Here is a 13,098-nt window from a genome sequence, read left to right as displayed (position 1 = left end):
ACAACAGTGGTGTGAAAATACTTCACCCAGCGGTTGTGTATTATATGGTACTGTTGTACTATCAGAGTGTACAAAGCCAAAATATCAAATGGTCTCATCATCCTTCCACACATGTCCAAATTATGTTAAATTTATATTAACTTCCTTTAGTCCAAAAAATGCAGCATATTTAATTAAGTATGGAATACAGTTGTATGTGTAATTTAAGGTCAGTTACCTGGGGTCAGTTAACACATACTGGACAACTAACAGTGTTATTCAGGCTGCTAATTATAGGGTGAAAAACCTTATCTGTATCTACTTAATGAAAATGTGTGTGGGCACAAATATTTGTTTCTAGATTGCATAACTAGTCACAATAATTTGCTGATTTTAGTTAAATCCAGCATTATACAAAGAATGCTGGAAATGAAGCTATGGGATTCAAATTAGAAGCGTGTTGGGTGTAGAAAGATTAAAAACACAAAGTGGCAAAAGCACATTATAGCTTTACAAAGAATAAGGCTTATCGGTTCACTTGCATTGACAGTGTGACATCCTCTTGAAACGGAATTATAGTTTGATCAGCTCGTAATCGGCAGGCCTTATAACATCACAGATTAATATCAATATATTTTATTTGCGGAATTGTCTTGTGACATCTCGCCAAAAGTATTACAAATGATTAACTGAAGTCCTATACTTTGTCTACATTCTTTAACACACAAAATATAGAGCAGACAGATCAACTATATCACTCTTGATGCGGGTCTACTTTTCGGCGTAGTGGTAAAAGCCTAATAATTCCCACCGATTACGAGCTGATCAAAGTATATCAGGATCATTCATAATTCATATCAGTAGATAAAGATTCCTCATAATGATAGGAATTACAATATTTCAGAGTATTTAGGATATGATAAAGAACCCTTTCTACTAATTTGACACTTTTTCCATTTCTACACAAAAAGTTCTAATTCCGACAAAAAATTCATCAAGGCATCACTGATTGCATTACGATGTGCACACTTTCTTGTATGCCCAACATCATTTGACCTCCAGCTGCAAAACATTCCACTTTTTCAAGTTTTTCTTGCTTGGACATCACACTAGGATCCACAACATGCTCATCTATCAAGGCACAGTTCTTTAACCCCAATTTGCATATTCATTGAATGACCTTTGAAAAATTGGGTACAAAAACTCATTCTTTGCAACTTTAGGTCAAATTTTGCACTATGATTGTTTAAAGGTCCGTAACCCGATCGACAGCATCATCCCCGATTTTTTTCATTGTTGATGAGGTTTTGGTATCACATAATAGATACTATTTTTCTCATTACTATCCTGAAATTTGACGCTCCAAGTCGATGTATTTCGGAGAAATCATGAATCACAGCGGTTTTTACAGGTATACCAGTTTGTAAACAATGGTAAATACTTTGGAATTCTGGGAGGGAATTATGAGCGAAATATCAGTCACCGCAACAGCTACTTTGGTTTCGCGTCATACACATTCTGTGAAAAAGCGAACCACACTAACTGCTGAGGAGACGGTTTGCCGTATATAGTTATTAAAAGCGGCTAGAGTTAGCGTGGTGTGCTGAATAGCTCAATTGACTAGCGCGTTTGTTTTTTACTTGAGATGTACCCGGTTCAAAACCCGGTCTCGGAAGGTTTTTTTTCCTCTCCATTTTACCCAAACTTTTTTATATTCATTTGAAATGTACATATTGCAAGGGGAAATATATTTTGTTTCCTTTTTTTCTGAAACGGTACGAAAATAAAAACATTTTCCGTTCAATACGGGCCGGGCATTGTACAGCATGTCAGCATTCGTCATTGCCTGCCCAGAATGCAATTCACGTATACCAAGGTATTGGATTGCAAATTTGGCTATTTATTCACATTTACGCTGAAAATGCTCTCGTTTTTTCACAAAGCAGCATAAAGGAGGCGATATTTGATATTATTATGTAATTTTAAAGACAATCCATATCCAAAACCAATAGGGTTACCCCCCTTTAATTGAGGTTATTGAACTATGACATTGGGATGAGGCCATTGTGGTCCATAGTCTCACACTTCCTCTTCATACTCTGTGTAGATATCCTTGTAAGCCAAATAACGCAGCATCTCACCAGGCAGGTATCCGCGTAAACCTGGTAGCTCTCTGGTGTCTTGTACCATTCTCCGGATGGAGAGGCGACACATGTGCTGCAACTTATTCACTTTCATTGGCGCCTCCAGGAACTTGACTTGACCACATCGAGTTCTGTAAGAAAAATGTGCACAAAGATGTAAGCCGCATTTAAGTGGTATATCTCATATCACTTTCATGCACAAATTTTTTTTCAGAAAAAGCTTTTCTCTGAATCCTCAAAACATGTATTTGCCTTCTCCCTTTGGCTATTGAACACTGTTTAGAGATTTTCTTGTAATTTGACCATTAGTAGAGAATGAAGCTTTTTTAGCTGAAGACTTAAAAGCGAAATAAGTGATAGCCTGATAGCCAATGCTATTAAATTTTCAGTTGGGCTATTCGATTTTAAGCCTGTGTAGCCTATCGGGCTATTGATACTCACTGCTATGTTTAAATTGCACATGCATGACAATTTAAGTAAATTGTGCGTTTGTGTAATGGAGTAAGACAAAAAGAATGTGTTCACAAATTATGTGTTACTTAGGCCCTAACTGAATAATCGGTGAACGCTTGGTTCAATTAGTTTTGCGAACGCAACGTCTTTTCTCTTGTGCTACTGAATTTCCTTCTGGGCTATCAGAGAATGATCCCTTATTTCTACCCCTGCACGCTATCAGCACAACACACTGCACTCAAAAGCAAAGAAGCATGCACTTTAAATTTAAGTTTGTAAGGCATATAGCGACTCCATCCCTGGGACTACTTACCCTGCAGCTAGCACCGCTCCATCAGGGCTGTATGTGCATGCTAAGGCATTCTCTAATGGGTATACAACTTCTGGATCAGACGTCTCCCATAATGACCAAAATCGTACATACCTGGATAAAAAGAAAAGTAGACAAAATCTCAGTCATGTAATTTGCAATAACAACAATTATTGAATGGGTGTGGACTGAAACCGAGTAATTGGGAATAGAAAACAGCTAAATTAAATCTCATTTGAAATGAAGCAAAATGACAAATGTGAATGGCAAAGTGCTCCCCTTGTTTCTACCATAAAGTTAAACCACATAATTCTCATCTATCTAGTCTCACAAATCAAGAAAATGTGGAGTTACCCTCCCTCATCTTGTAAGAACAGTTTTTTGGTTTAAGTTTTGCTCTTACTATATTGTTTGACAGCTTTCATTGCAAATATTATCCTGAACACAAAAATAATGATATTTGTCAAAATGACTCATTTTTCACTATTGCTTGTTTTGTTTTGATACTTATATAACTTCAGGTCTGCTGAATGTCAAGACAAACAGCGTTATCATTAATAGGGTGAGTAAGTTATCGTAACTCAAGAAGTGTCAAATAACTTCCTATGATTTGTCAACTTCCTTAGCCTCAAAGAAGGAAGTGTCACAAGTTCAGCACCCCGCCCACGTTTCAAATACTGTAAAAGTCAATATTTTCGCGAGAAGATATTTTCGCGATTTTGAAGATTTTGTCAATTGCGCGAGTATTAAATTTCGCGGTTTTGATATTGATACAATAGACACCTAATGCAAAAGGTTATTTTCGCGAGTTTTTATTTTCGCGATTTTATGTCCACTCGCGAAATTCGCGAAAATAAAAACCTCGCGAAAATTTCTACTTTTACAGTATATCCAGGGTACCTCTTCTGAAATAACAATCTACTAAATCAACTTAATGTTGTTTACTTGTGCAATGTAGCAGCAGCAAGTTGTATTGAAACCAAACAGAATGAACAAGAACTTTTGATACCGGTACCAATAGTTATAATCATAACAACTCATTCAATTGTACTCCACACCATATGTTTAAATCAAATACACTGTGTTTAACTTTGGAAGTTTTGCCGGTAATTCCAAAAATTCTTATAAACCCTTATTTTCAGGTGTAGTGTTCATGAAAGAGTAGCATCCTCTAAAGTAACATTATCAGTGCTTATCAGAAACAAGTCCCATCATCATGTTATCACTTTATAATATTGAATCTGTTTTGGTCAAAAGGCGGCCAAATTTTATAAAAGAATAAGACATTTATTTAGAGGGTGGGTATGTTCTTTCTTTTATAGTAGTGTTTACCACTTCAAATATGTTATCACAATTCATCTTGAGATAAATGTGATATAAAATAATATCATTTTGTCTGCATGTCTTGTGACTACTTGGACCGTTTCCAATAATTTATATTCCAATGTTGTTAACTGGTAGACAAATTAATATTTGAGAGGGTGCCAACTTAAAGCTACCTGATAAAAATATCACTGTCCAAAGGTACTTCAAGGAAGGGCATGAAAGGTGTGAACAATGTCTGAGCATTTTCTTTTCAGTCAATGTTTGCATTATTGATTTTGCACTGCCATCAGAATTATCTATCACTCATTTACCAAAATCGGTTGAATCTGAATGCCACATCAAGGATCTTGATTTTGTTTAAGTTCCATTATGTTTAGAATGAAGCCATATGAATTTATTCAGTTGTTTCCAACAGGCGTAAGAATGTTTTTTTTTAAACTGCCAGCAAAAGCGTGTGCATTCGGCCATAACAGGCTAAAAAGAAATAAAAATGCATAAATTTGGACAACAAAATTGCCTGAATTCAAGCGAAAGCCTGAAAATTCTCATGCCTGTTTAGAGAAAATGAGCTTTGTAAATTGCGCCTACATGGTCAAGTAAGTGCATAAAATGAGTGAAATCTTAACTGCATCTAATCGCCCCCTTTTCAATCATGTCATGCAAATAAAAATTTGAAATAATTTTGAAACTTACTTGTCGTCGCAAACAGTAGCAATGTGACTGCCATCCGGCGAGAAAGCCACACCTCTCACAAAGTTGTTATTAGCACCACCGGCAAACACAGTTGGCAAAGGTGGAAAGACATGGCTATAAATGGAAAGAAAATATCGGAAGGATATGTCAACATCTGGGAATGTGCATGACCTGTGGGGAAAGAGCTATGTTACTATTTTTAAAAAAAAGATCCTTTTTTTTTCATTCTCAATCTGATAACATGAGAACGTTATTCTATTCATATTATCAAAAATGCTATTCTATTCATATATTATACAGATTGCGGTTAGGACATGCAGACCCAAAAAAATAAAAATAGTAAATTCCAAAAAAAAAAAGAAATAAACAAATTGGACTACAGCTAGAAAGAGAATTTTAGGTCTGTTCATGCTGCTGGCTGTAGTATACTCCTTGTCAACTCTGGTAAAGCTTGCTCCGTCACCGAATTGCTCCTGATGACAGTCTTCGCAGTCAAAATTCTGGGCGGCACATTTTTGCTGCGAATATCTAGCAATGATGTGGGGTCATTCTCAACAACAATAACTCATATGCAGACAACAAGGCATGTTGCCAGGGTCCAATTTACATATTTTAAAAGGAAAGTATTAAATATAGATATATGGGACAGAGTAGTTTGCATATTATACATGAACATTGATATTTAAGTAGAAGGAAAACCATGCTAATATTGTGCCAGAATATAGGGTAGAATTTCAAAGTTCCCATAAATGTGTAACCATGCATGATCAAATTTGGATTTCCCCAATTGACACAGGAAAACTCTCCTGTGTAATTAAAACCCATCCCAATCCCAATTTTGATATTTCCTGTTTGAAAAATTATCATTAAGCCTAAATAATTAAGCCTAATTATTATTAAGACTTTTTCAGGTCACATCCAGGACAAGGTTTATAGGGTTAAATGATGTCTGTACATTTATTTTATTTTGTTTTGATAACCAAGGGCAGCATTATATAATATTTCCTTTTGACCTAGTCAGATTCACTATCTATCTTCCTTTCTACATACATTAGCCTTTCTCTATTATTGTCCAATTATTTTCTCATGCATGGTTACACAGTATATTTTGCCCTTTGATGCCCCACTTGGCTCTTGGCCAGCAAGCCAACTGCACATTTATTGTGGTACCTGGATATTTGTATACCACAAAGAGTCATATGATATACTACATGTAATAGATCATTTTTAATAATCTACTCCAATCATAGATATTGTAGAATCCCTACAAACAATATCTATTATGGTCAAGCACACAACTGCAGCCACACACAGTAACGGGTGTGTGATTAAATAATTTGCATGCTTTTACACGTGACCTGTGGTTTGCCAGTTATTTATAGTTTATTTATAGTTTGTTGTGGGCTATGCCGGGCCGGCTGTAATGAAACCCTGACCGTTAACTTGTTAGCTTGTGGCTCTGATAATTTATTTAGCCTTATTTTGAAGCGATATCATAGTAAAACCATAAACAAACTGCATCTTCTCACTTGGATGAACGCCAGATACATGCAGTTTTTGTAACAAATTTGTATAATATTTGAGCCCTGTATGAAATATCTACTTCATACGCTGTCAGGTTTATTACACTACCGTTAATTTTCACAAATATCTTTGAGAAAATGTTACGGCAAATTGCTCACAATAGCCTGTTCCTGGTCCTTCTCAATCAGAATCAACTACGTACATGTAGTTGCAAAATACATGACTAATTAGGACCTAGGTTTTCCACTCTTCTTAATTTCAAACTTGGAAGTTATACCAATTACATTGTACTTTAGTATCCTTATTTTCAAGTGCGGTGGTAAACAGATCTTTTAAAAAAAGTTTTTTTGACGATCTATGCCACTCATTTATCATTTTTCATAAATTTTGGAAAATATAAAATTTTAGCAGGTGTTCAAAAGACATGGTGTTACAAATTTCAAATTGTAATCATATGCCTTTGTGTACACAGCCAGGTCAAGGCAATGCTATGTGCGTCAATTTTACTTATCAATAATTGCTCATGCGATGTTTCTTTGCAAATACAGACAAGATAATACATCACACCATTGGACTTTTTATACATTTATTAAAGGCAAAAAGTGCGCGAAATATTATTTTGTATTTGATTAAAAAGATAAAATGATATGAATGAAATTCATCATATAATATGAAATTGAAAAATAGCATCATAGCATTGCTTGTAAACTTAGATACATACATAGACACATCAGGCCAACTACTGAATGCAACATACCATATAGACACACACAGTGTGTGTGATTACATGTAGCACACTACTTAATGTGACTGTATGTATGTTGCATTTAACAGTTTAGCCTAACAAAAAAAACCATTTATCATAAATAGGCCTACGATCTGTTCTGATGGTCCTGAAAAACACATCTTAAGACTACATGCACATGAAAAGGTATACATAAGAAGATCAAAATTACATCCTTTTTGATACTTTAATTTTTTGGTTTTTCTTTGTTTTGGTTGTTGTTGATTTATTTGTTGGGCTGTTAAATATTAAATTATATATCAAACATCCTGTTTGCAGCAAAGGGGGTGATTCTTTGAATTAGTAGTGATTCTCTAAATTAACTTCATTGAAACCAATCATTTTCTACATAAAGATTTAAAAGCAAAACCAGGTGTATTTGTACTCTCTTCAAGGATGACATTCAGTTTCAAAATTCTGTAACTGGTTAGAACAGCCTGAAAAAGTGTGTGAATTCAAGCTAAAAAGCCCTCCCAAAAGGCTGAAAACAAAACGTGTTCTAGCTTAAACCTGAAAATGTGGCATCTGGAAAATGTGGCATCTGTAAAAGTCTCTTGTCGACATTGTTTTAACTGTAATGGAAACATTAAGTATACCTTTCAGTGCATCAAGTCCAAAACAGGAAATCCCATTTCTTGCTTAATTTCACAAAGGTCGTGGAATCTAGAGTAATATGCTGCATTCACAGAGAAAGAATTTACATGGTGGCCATCATATAATGACCATCACAAAATTATCAACTCAAAATCTGTGGAAATGTGGGTGAATGATGAAACTTTGCCTAAAATAGCATGAAATGACCCACAATATTGCTTTTGCAACAAGGGGTTGTGATTAAATAACAGAATGAAGTCCCAAGTAAACATTGGTTGCAAATACATTGTAAGATCTGAATACATGGGTCACTAAATGATTGAATCTTGGATTTAATTTATTTATAGAATTAACATAGTACCAACAACATCTCCTTAAGTAAATATCTTAAAATGTTGTTGTTGCCACATGAAACAAATATGCTGTATAATTTTGGTCACCAAGAGATTGTAATCAGGCTTAATTGCCAGGTATTCACTGCGCCAATCATCACAAAAGGCGAGTTAGTGGACCTGTCCATCCTTTACACGGTGCTTCCACCTGCAGGGCCCCAGTTCGAATTCGGAGTAAGTAGGGACTCCGCAGCATGTGCACCTAAAGCTGTCCTAGTCCACACTCACAACGCAGGGATACTGTCAAGCCTTGAAAGAATTCTGTAGATGGAATTATTTAAAAGCTTAGCATTTATATTTCCTTGTGAAATTAAGCAAGAATGGGAATCCTTTTTTTTTGGTACAATTGTATGCCTATGCATAAGAAGTTGCCACCCAACTTCTAACTGGTTTGTGTTGCGCTTCCAGCCCTTTACGTTACTTTTGTTGTCCAGACTGCAAGGCTACAATCCTAATTACGCTTACACATCCAGACCTGTGCATCTTTAAAAGACTTCATACACATACACGCTCTTTTTACAACCATCAAAGCATCCGTCTGGAAATGGAACATAAATTAAATATCTGAAAAAGGTATGATATTCTGGCAAGAGTAAAGAGAGTGCAAAAAATAAATGGTACAAACAGATACACAATTGATTAGAATAATGCCTCAAGTGGTTCATCTAACTTGGAACGTACTGTAGTTGTTGCAAAACCTCTCCAGTGTACGGATCCCATACGCACACTCTGGCGTCCCACGAAGCCGTAGCGAGAAGAGCGCCATCCGTTGAAAAATGACAGCCGACGATATCATGATGATGGCCGATAAGTCGATGGATTAAGGTGATAGAAGATGTCATGTCCCATAGAATTGCCTGAATAGATTAAGGAGAGAATTTTGACAAGACAAGGTTAATATAGGTTGCTTTGTTTTTGTGTTTATTTTTTGGTGGAAAAGTGGGGGGCGTTTGTCTGCTGTAAATTCTGTTAGTTATAGAAATGTGTGCAAAAGTGAATTCAGTACTTTACACCCGTTCCCTGTGCGCTCTGTTGCAGAGAGAGATGTTATGTTGCAATGCAAAAGGCTCACATAGACAAGTACACCATGAGACGTAAACATTTAACTGGCCAATTTAAAATTTTGTAAAGATTTTCTGGAAAGCAAGGTCATTAATTAAATCTGATTTCATAACCTGTACAAGAAAAGGTCATTTTAAAAATTTTGTAATTAAGAATGTTCACCTTTATGAAACATTCACTTGGATGTTTACTTTGGGAACTATGAATACTTCATTCAAGGTAGTTTCAAATTGGGTAGATTTCAAACTGCCTTGAAGGAAGTAATTTCAGATTAACAAAGTAAGCATGCCACAACCGATAAGGCTCTTGGGAGTTAGGACACATCCTAGATAATGAGAGGCAAAGTACTTGTTATTTATATTCTTCATTTTTTGACAAATTGGACATATCACTAGTCTTTTATTATAATTAATACTTGGTATAAGTACTCAAGTTGGTTGAAATTGTTTTAGAAATAGAGAAAACAAAATAGTGGGAAATAAAACAATTCACAGGTAGGCCTAAATAATTACAACAAAAAATGTTTACAACATTTTTGTAGCGCAGAATTTTGCTATAGAAACATGTAGCCAAAGTGTTTTTAGATTCTTCAGAAGTCTTGAACTGATTAATACCCATCATACCATCAGTTACTAGTGCTGATTGTTCAACATTTGGTAGTGTGTTTGGCAAAAGTGAATTTTCAAATGAATCTACAATCCTTAATGAACTTGAAATATACATTCCTTCTGAGAAAAAAATGCATCTGCACAATTAATTGGCAAGAAATTATTTTTTGGCTTCTAAACATCACAAAAGTTAATAATAAAAGTGCTTTTGCCTCTCTCTGTATCATAAATTTCAGTGCTTTTTTTCTAATATTTTTTTTGTTTTACATCTCATGGTGTACAACACAGCATATAGGAGCATTTCTCATACCAAGCATATTATCTGAAAAATAAATTTTGCATCTGAAAATAATTCAAATTTGTTTGAAATAAGTTGTTTCAAAATAAATTCAATGCACTTGTAATACATGTACTTATGACCAGTGTTAGTGGAATTCTGGAATTAGTCACAGGTAATATCATATAAATACTGAAGTGATTAGATTTTTCTGCGGGATCTATCCATGGTTTCGGTCATCCTTCTCTCGTTTCTTCCTACAGCTCATGTCCAGCACGATCTTCACAAAGCAAAATAAAAAAAGTTTGGTTGTCCTCATCAACCTGTGGAAGATAGGGTCGATTGATTGGATTTTTTAATGTCATTGCCAAAACATGTAGGCCTACACAAAAAAAATAATAAACACGCTCATTTAAGGTGGTACTACACCCCCTGATAAATTTTGTGACTGATTTTGCATTTTTCTCAAAAAATAACAACACATTGGTAATAAACGTTACGTATATTAAAATTATTATAGGGGCAAGGAATCCAATTACTTCACTGAAATTTCAGTGATTCAAGACAAGTGGTTCATTATATATGTTTTAAAGAAATGAGGTACATTCTAGCGGTACCGCTCGTCTCGAGTCACTGAAATTCCAGTGAAGTAACTTGCCCGCATAATCTACATAACTTTTGTTACTAGTATGTTAAAATAATCACAAATTTATCAAGGGGTATAGTACCACCTAATACCACATTATTCATGAAGATACTGCTAAAAAACTTTTCAGGATGTTAAAACCTGTTTCTGGAATTAGTGTTGGTATTCTTTTGTCTGGAGTAAATTTAACTTTTTTTCCAGAATTTTTCAAATACTAGTTCATGTAGGGTTGGTCGATGGAGGACAAGCAAACAATTATTTATTTATTTTTTGGCTTTTAAGTTGTCAGTGTTGTTCCTGTAGGGATGTGCTACATCCCTACTACTTCCCTGGTCCCTGGATGGCACAGTAAAATAGATACTTCCCTGGTCCATATGCTTCAAAATCAATTTGATGCTGTTTGATTTGTGATCCAGAACTGTTGTAGTAATGTATGTCCACAGTTTACAAGATCCACCATGTACACACAAAAGCTGCTATATATCACTGGTGTTTCTGCATAAAATCATATTTTCCTTGTACGATAGGTAGTCCTGTGTATCTTGGGGATGTTAGTATCACATTAAGGAAGGGAGAAGTTGGTCATAGGTACATGTAATTTGCATTAATTTGATCTAATTTTTGATGAGGTAATAATAATAATACTGACATTTTGAACCTCTTATATGCTGTAAATATATGTGAGATATATACATAGCAGGTAAAATGAAATGTACTGAAGGATGTCAACAACAATGATCGCCACTCCCTAACATGAAAGGAAAAGAATCAACATATCATTACACAAACATGTTGACCAATCCCTGACATCATCAGAGGAAGAATCACTGATATCTTCACATAAAAGCTGACTGTCCCACAGCAAAAAGAAAACAAGCAACATGACAGTAGAGCTGACCACTCCCTAACATTAACGGAAAACATACATGTATTATAGCACACAAGAAAATGTTGACCATTCCCTAACATTGGTCAGCAAATTCCTGTACGTGTGCTGTGGCTTGCAGATTAATGCCTTTGCATAGCACACACAATAAATCAATGCGACTTTTTAAAAACATAAATGACAATATCAACTTGGCATTATTTCCATTTCATCAATCTACTAGCATGAAAAGAAAAAGAACCAGCATATCATTATGTATGTAAAATAAAGAAAATATAAACCATTCCCTTGCAAAAGAAACAAATATCATTATTACAAAACATCTGTATACTATGATCAGCTTGTAATAGGCTGGACGCATAACATTTTGGATGGCGTACACAAAGCTGCCGCGCAGCAATTATGCGATCTGCGAATTATGTGCGCTTCTGTGAATTTATGCAGGTGTAAGTTGGGACTTTATTGATGAAGACAGTAAAAGAACCCAGAATAATTCTCGCCTGTTACGGGCTGATCATAGTGACCATTCCCTACAAATTTGATCCCAACATGATTAAATTTCATTTTTTATGATCCATTCATTTTCACATATTTGACACTGTTTATACAGAAATAATGAAAACAGATACAAATAATGGACAATAAAAAAAACATACAAAAAAAAATTGTCAATTATTGGGAGTTAGTCATTAAGAATATCAAAACAATGGATAAACCATTCCCTACAATTTAAATCAGGTAGATGCATTTCTCAAAAATGAAACAAACAAAAAACATACAAAAATGTATCGTTGTGAGTTATGTAGTCATTAACAAAAAAAATAAAATTGGATAAAATATTATGGACCATTCCCTATTAAAATCAGTACACACAACAACTCAAAAACTCTTTTCATAAAAAAGAAAATAGCATTTGAATTCCTAAGGTAAATTTTCCTCTGCAACATGCATGCTTGAAACTTGTGTTCTGTCCAACTTCATCTATAAACCCAGCATGGACGACACAAAGATGAAGTCATGCAACCTTTACAGTAGACATCGGATGATATCTCATGAAGTCATGCAAGTTGATGCAACCTTTATGTCACCTTTGATATATCTCGTATCATCATGAGCTTCACTACATGTAGGGGCAGGGACACATTCTCTTATCATCTGATCATCATGAGCTTCACTACATGTAGGGCCAAGGACGCACGTTTCCAACATCCAGTGATATAACTGACCTCTTTACATTAATGAGGTCTGACAGATTGAAATTTCAGAGGGAAGAAAAAGGCAATTTATGGGATGGGGAAACAAGATTAATCATACTTAAATGTTTTTTAATTAGATTCAATGAATCATTGTTCTGAATCTGATTCTCTAGGTGATTCCATAAAAAAAATCAATCGAAATTTTTTTGCTGATTTTGTGTTAA

The 13,098-nt window shown here is 34.9% G+C and overlaps 1 protein-coding gene across 1 annotated transcript in view; it reads right to left on the bottom strand.

The window, feature by feature from the left end:
• Positions 1 to 1,651: 1,651 nt before the first annotated feature.
• LOC140135520 (WD repeat and SOCS box-containing protein 1-like) overlaps positions 1,652 to 13,098 on the bottom strand; it is a 32,858-nt gene continuing 21,411 nt past the window's right edge. The window contains exons 6-9 of the mRNA XM_072157055.1: positions 8,881 to 9,056; positions 4,906 to 5,019; positions 2,890 to 3,000; positions 1,652 to 2,254 (exon numbers count right to left, since the gene is read on the bottom strand). Coding sequence (XP_072013156.1) covers positions 2,059 to 2,254; positions 2,890 to 3,000; positions 4,906 to 5,019; positions 8,881 to 9,056 — 597 coding nt within the window. The 3' untranslated portion in view covers positions 1,652 to 2,058. The remainder of the gene's footprint in view (positions 2,255 to 2,889; positions 3,001 to 4,905; positions 5,020 to 8,880; positions 9,057 to 13,098) is intronic.

The sequence above is a fragment of the Amphiura filiformis genome, chromosome 16 (assembly GCF_039555335.1).
Source record: "Amphiura filiformis chromosome 16, Afil_fr2py, whole genome shotgun sequence".
Taxonomy (NCBI): Eukaryota; Metazoa; Echinodermata; class Ophiuroidea; order Amphilepidida; family Amphiuridae; genus Amphiura; species Amphiura filiformis.
This window is presented reverse-complemented; position numbering and strand designations above follow the sequence as displayed.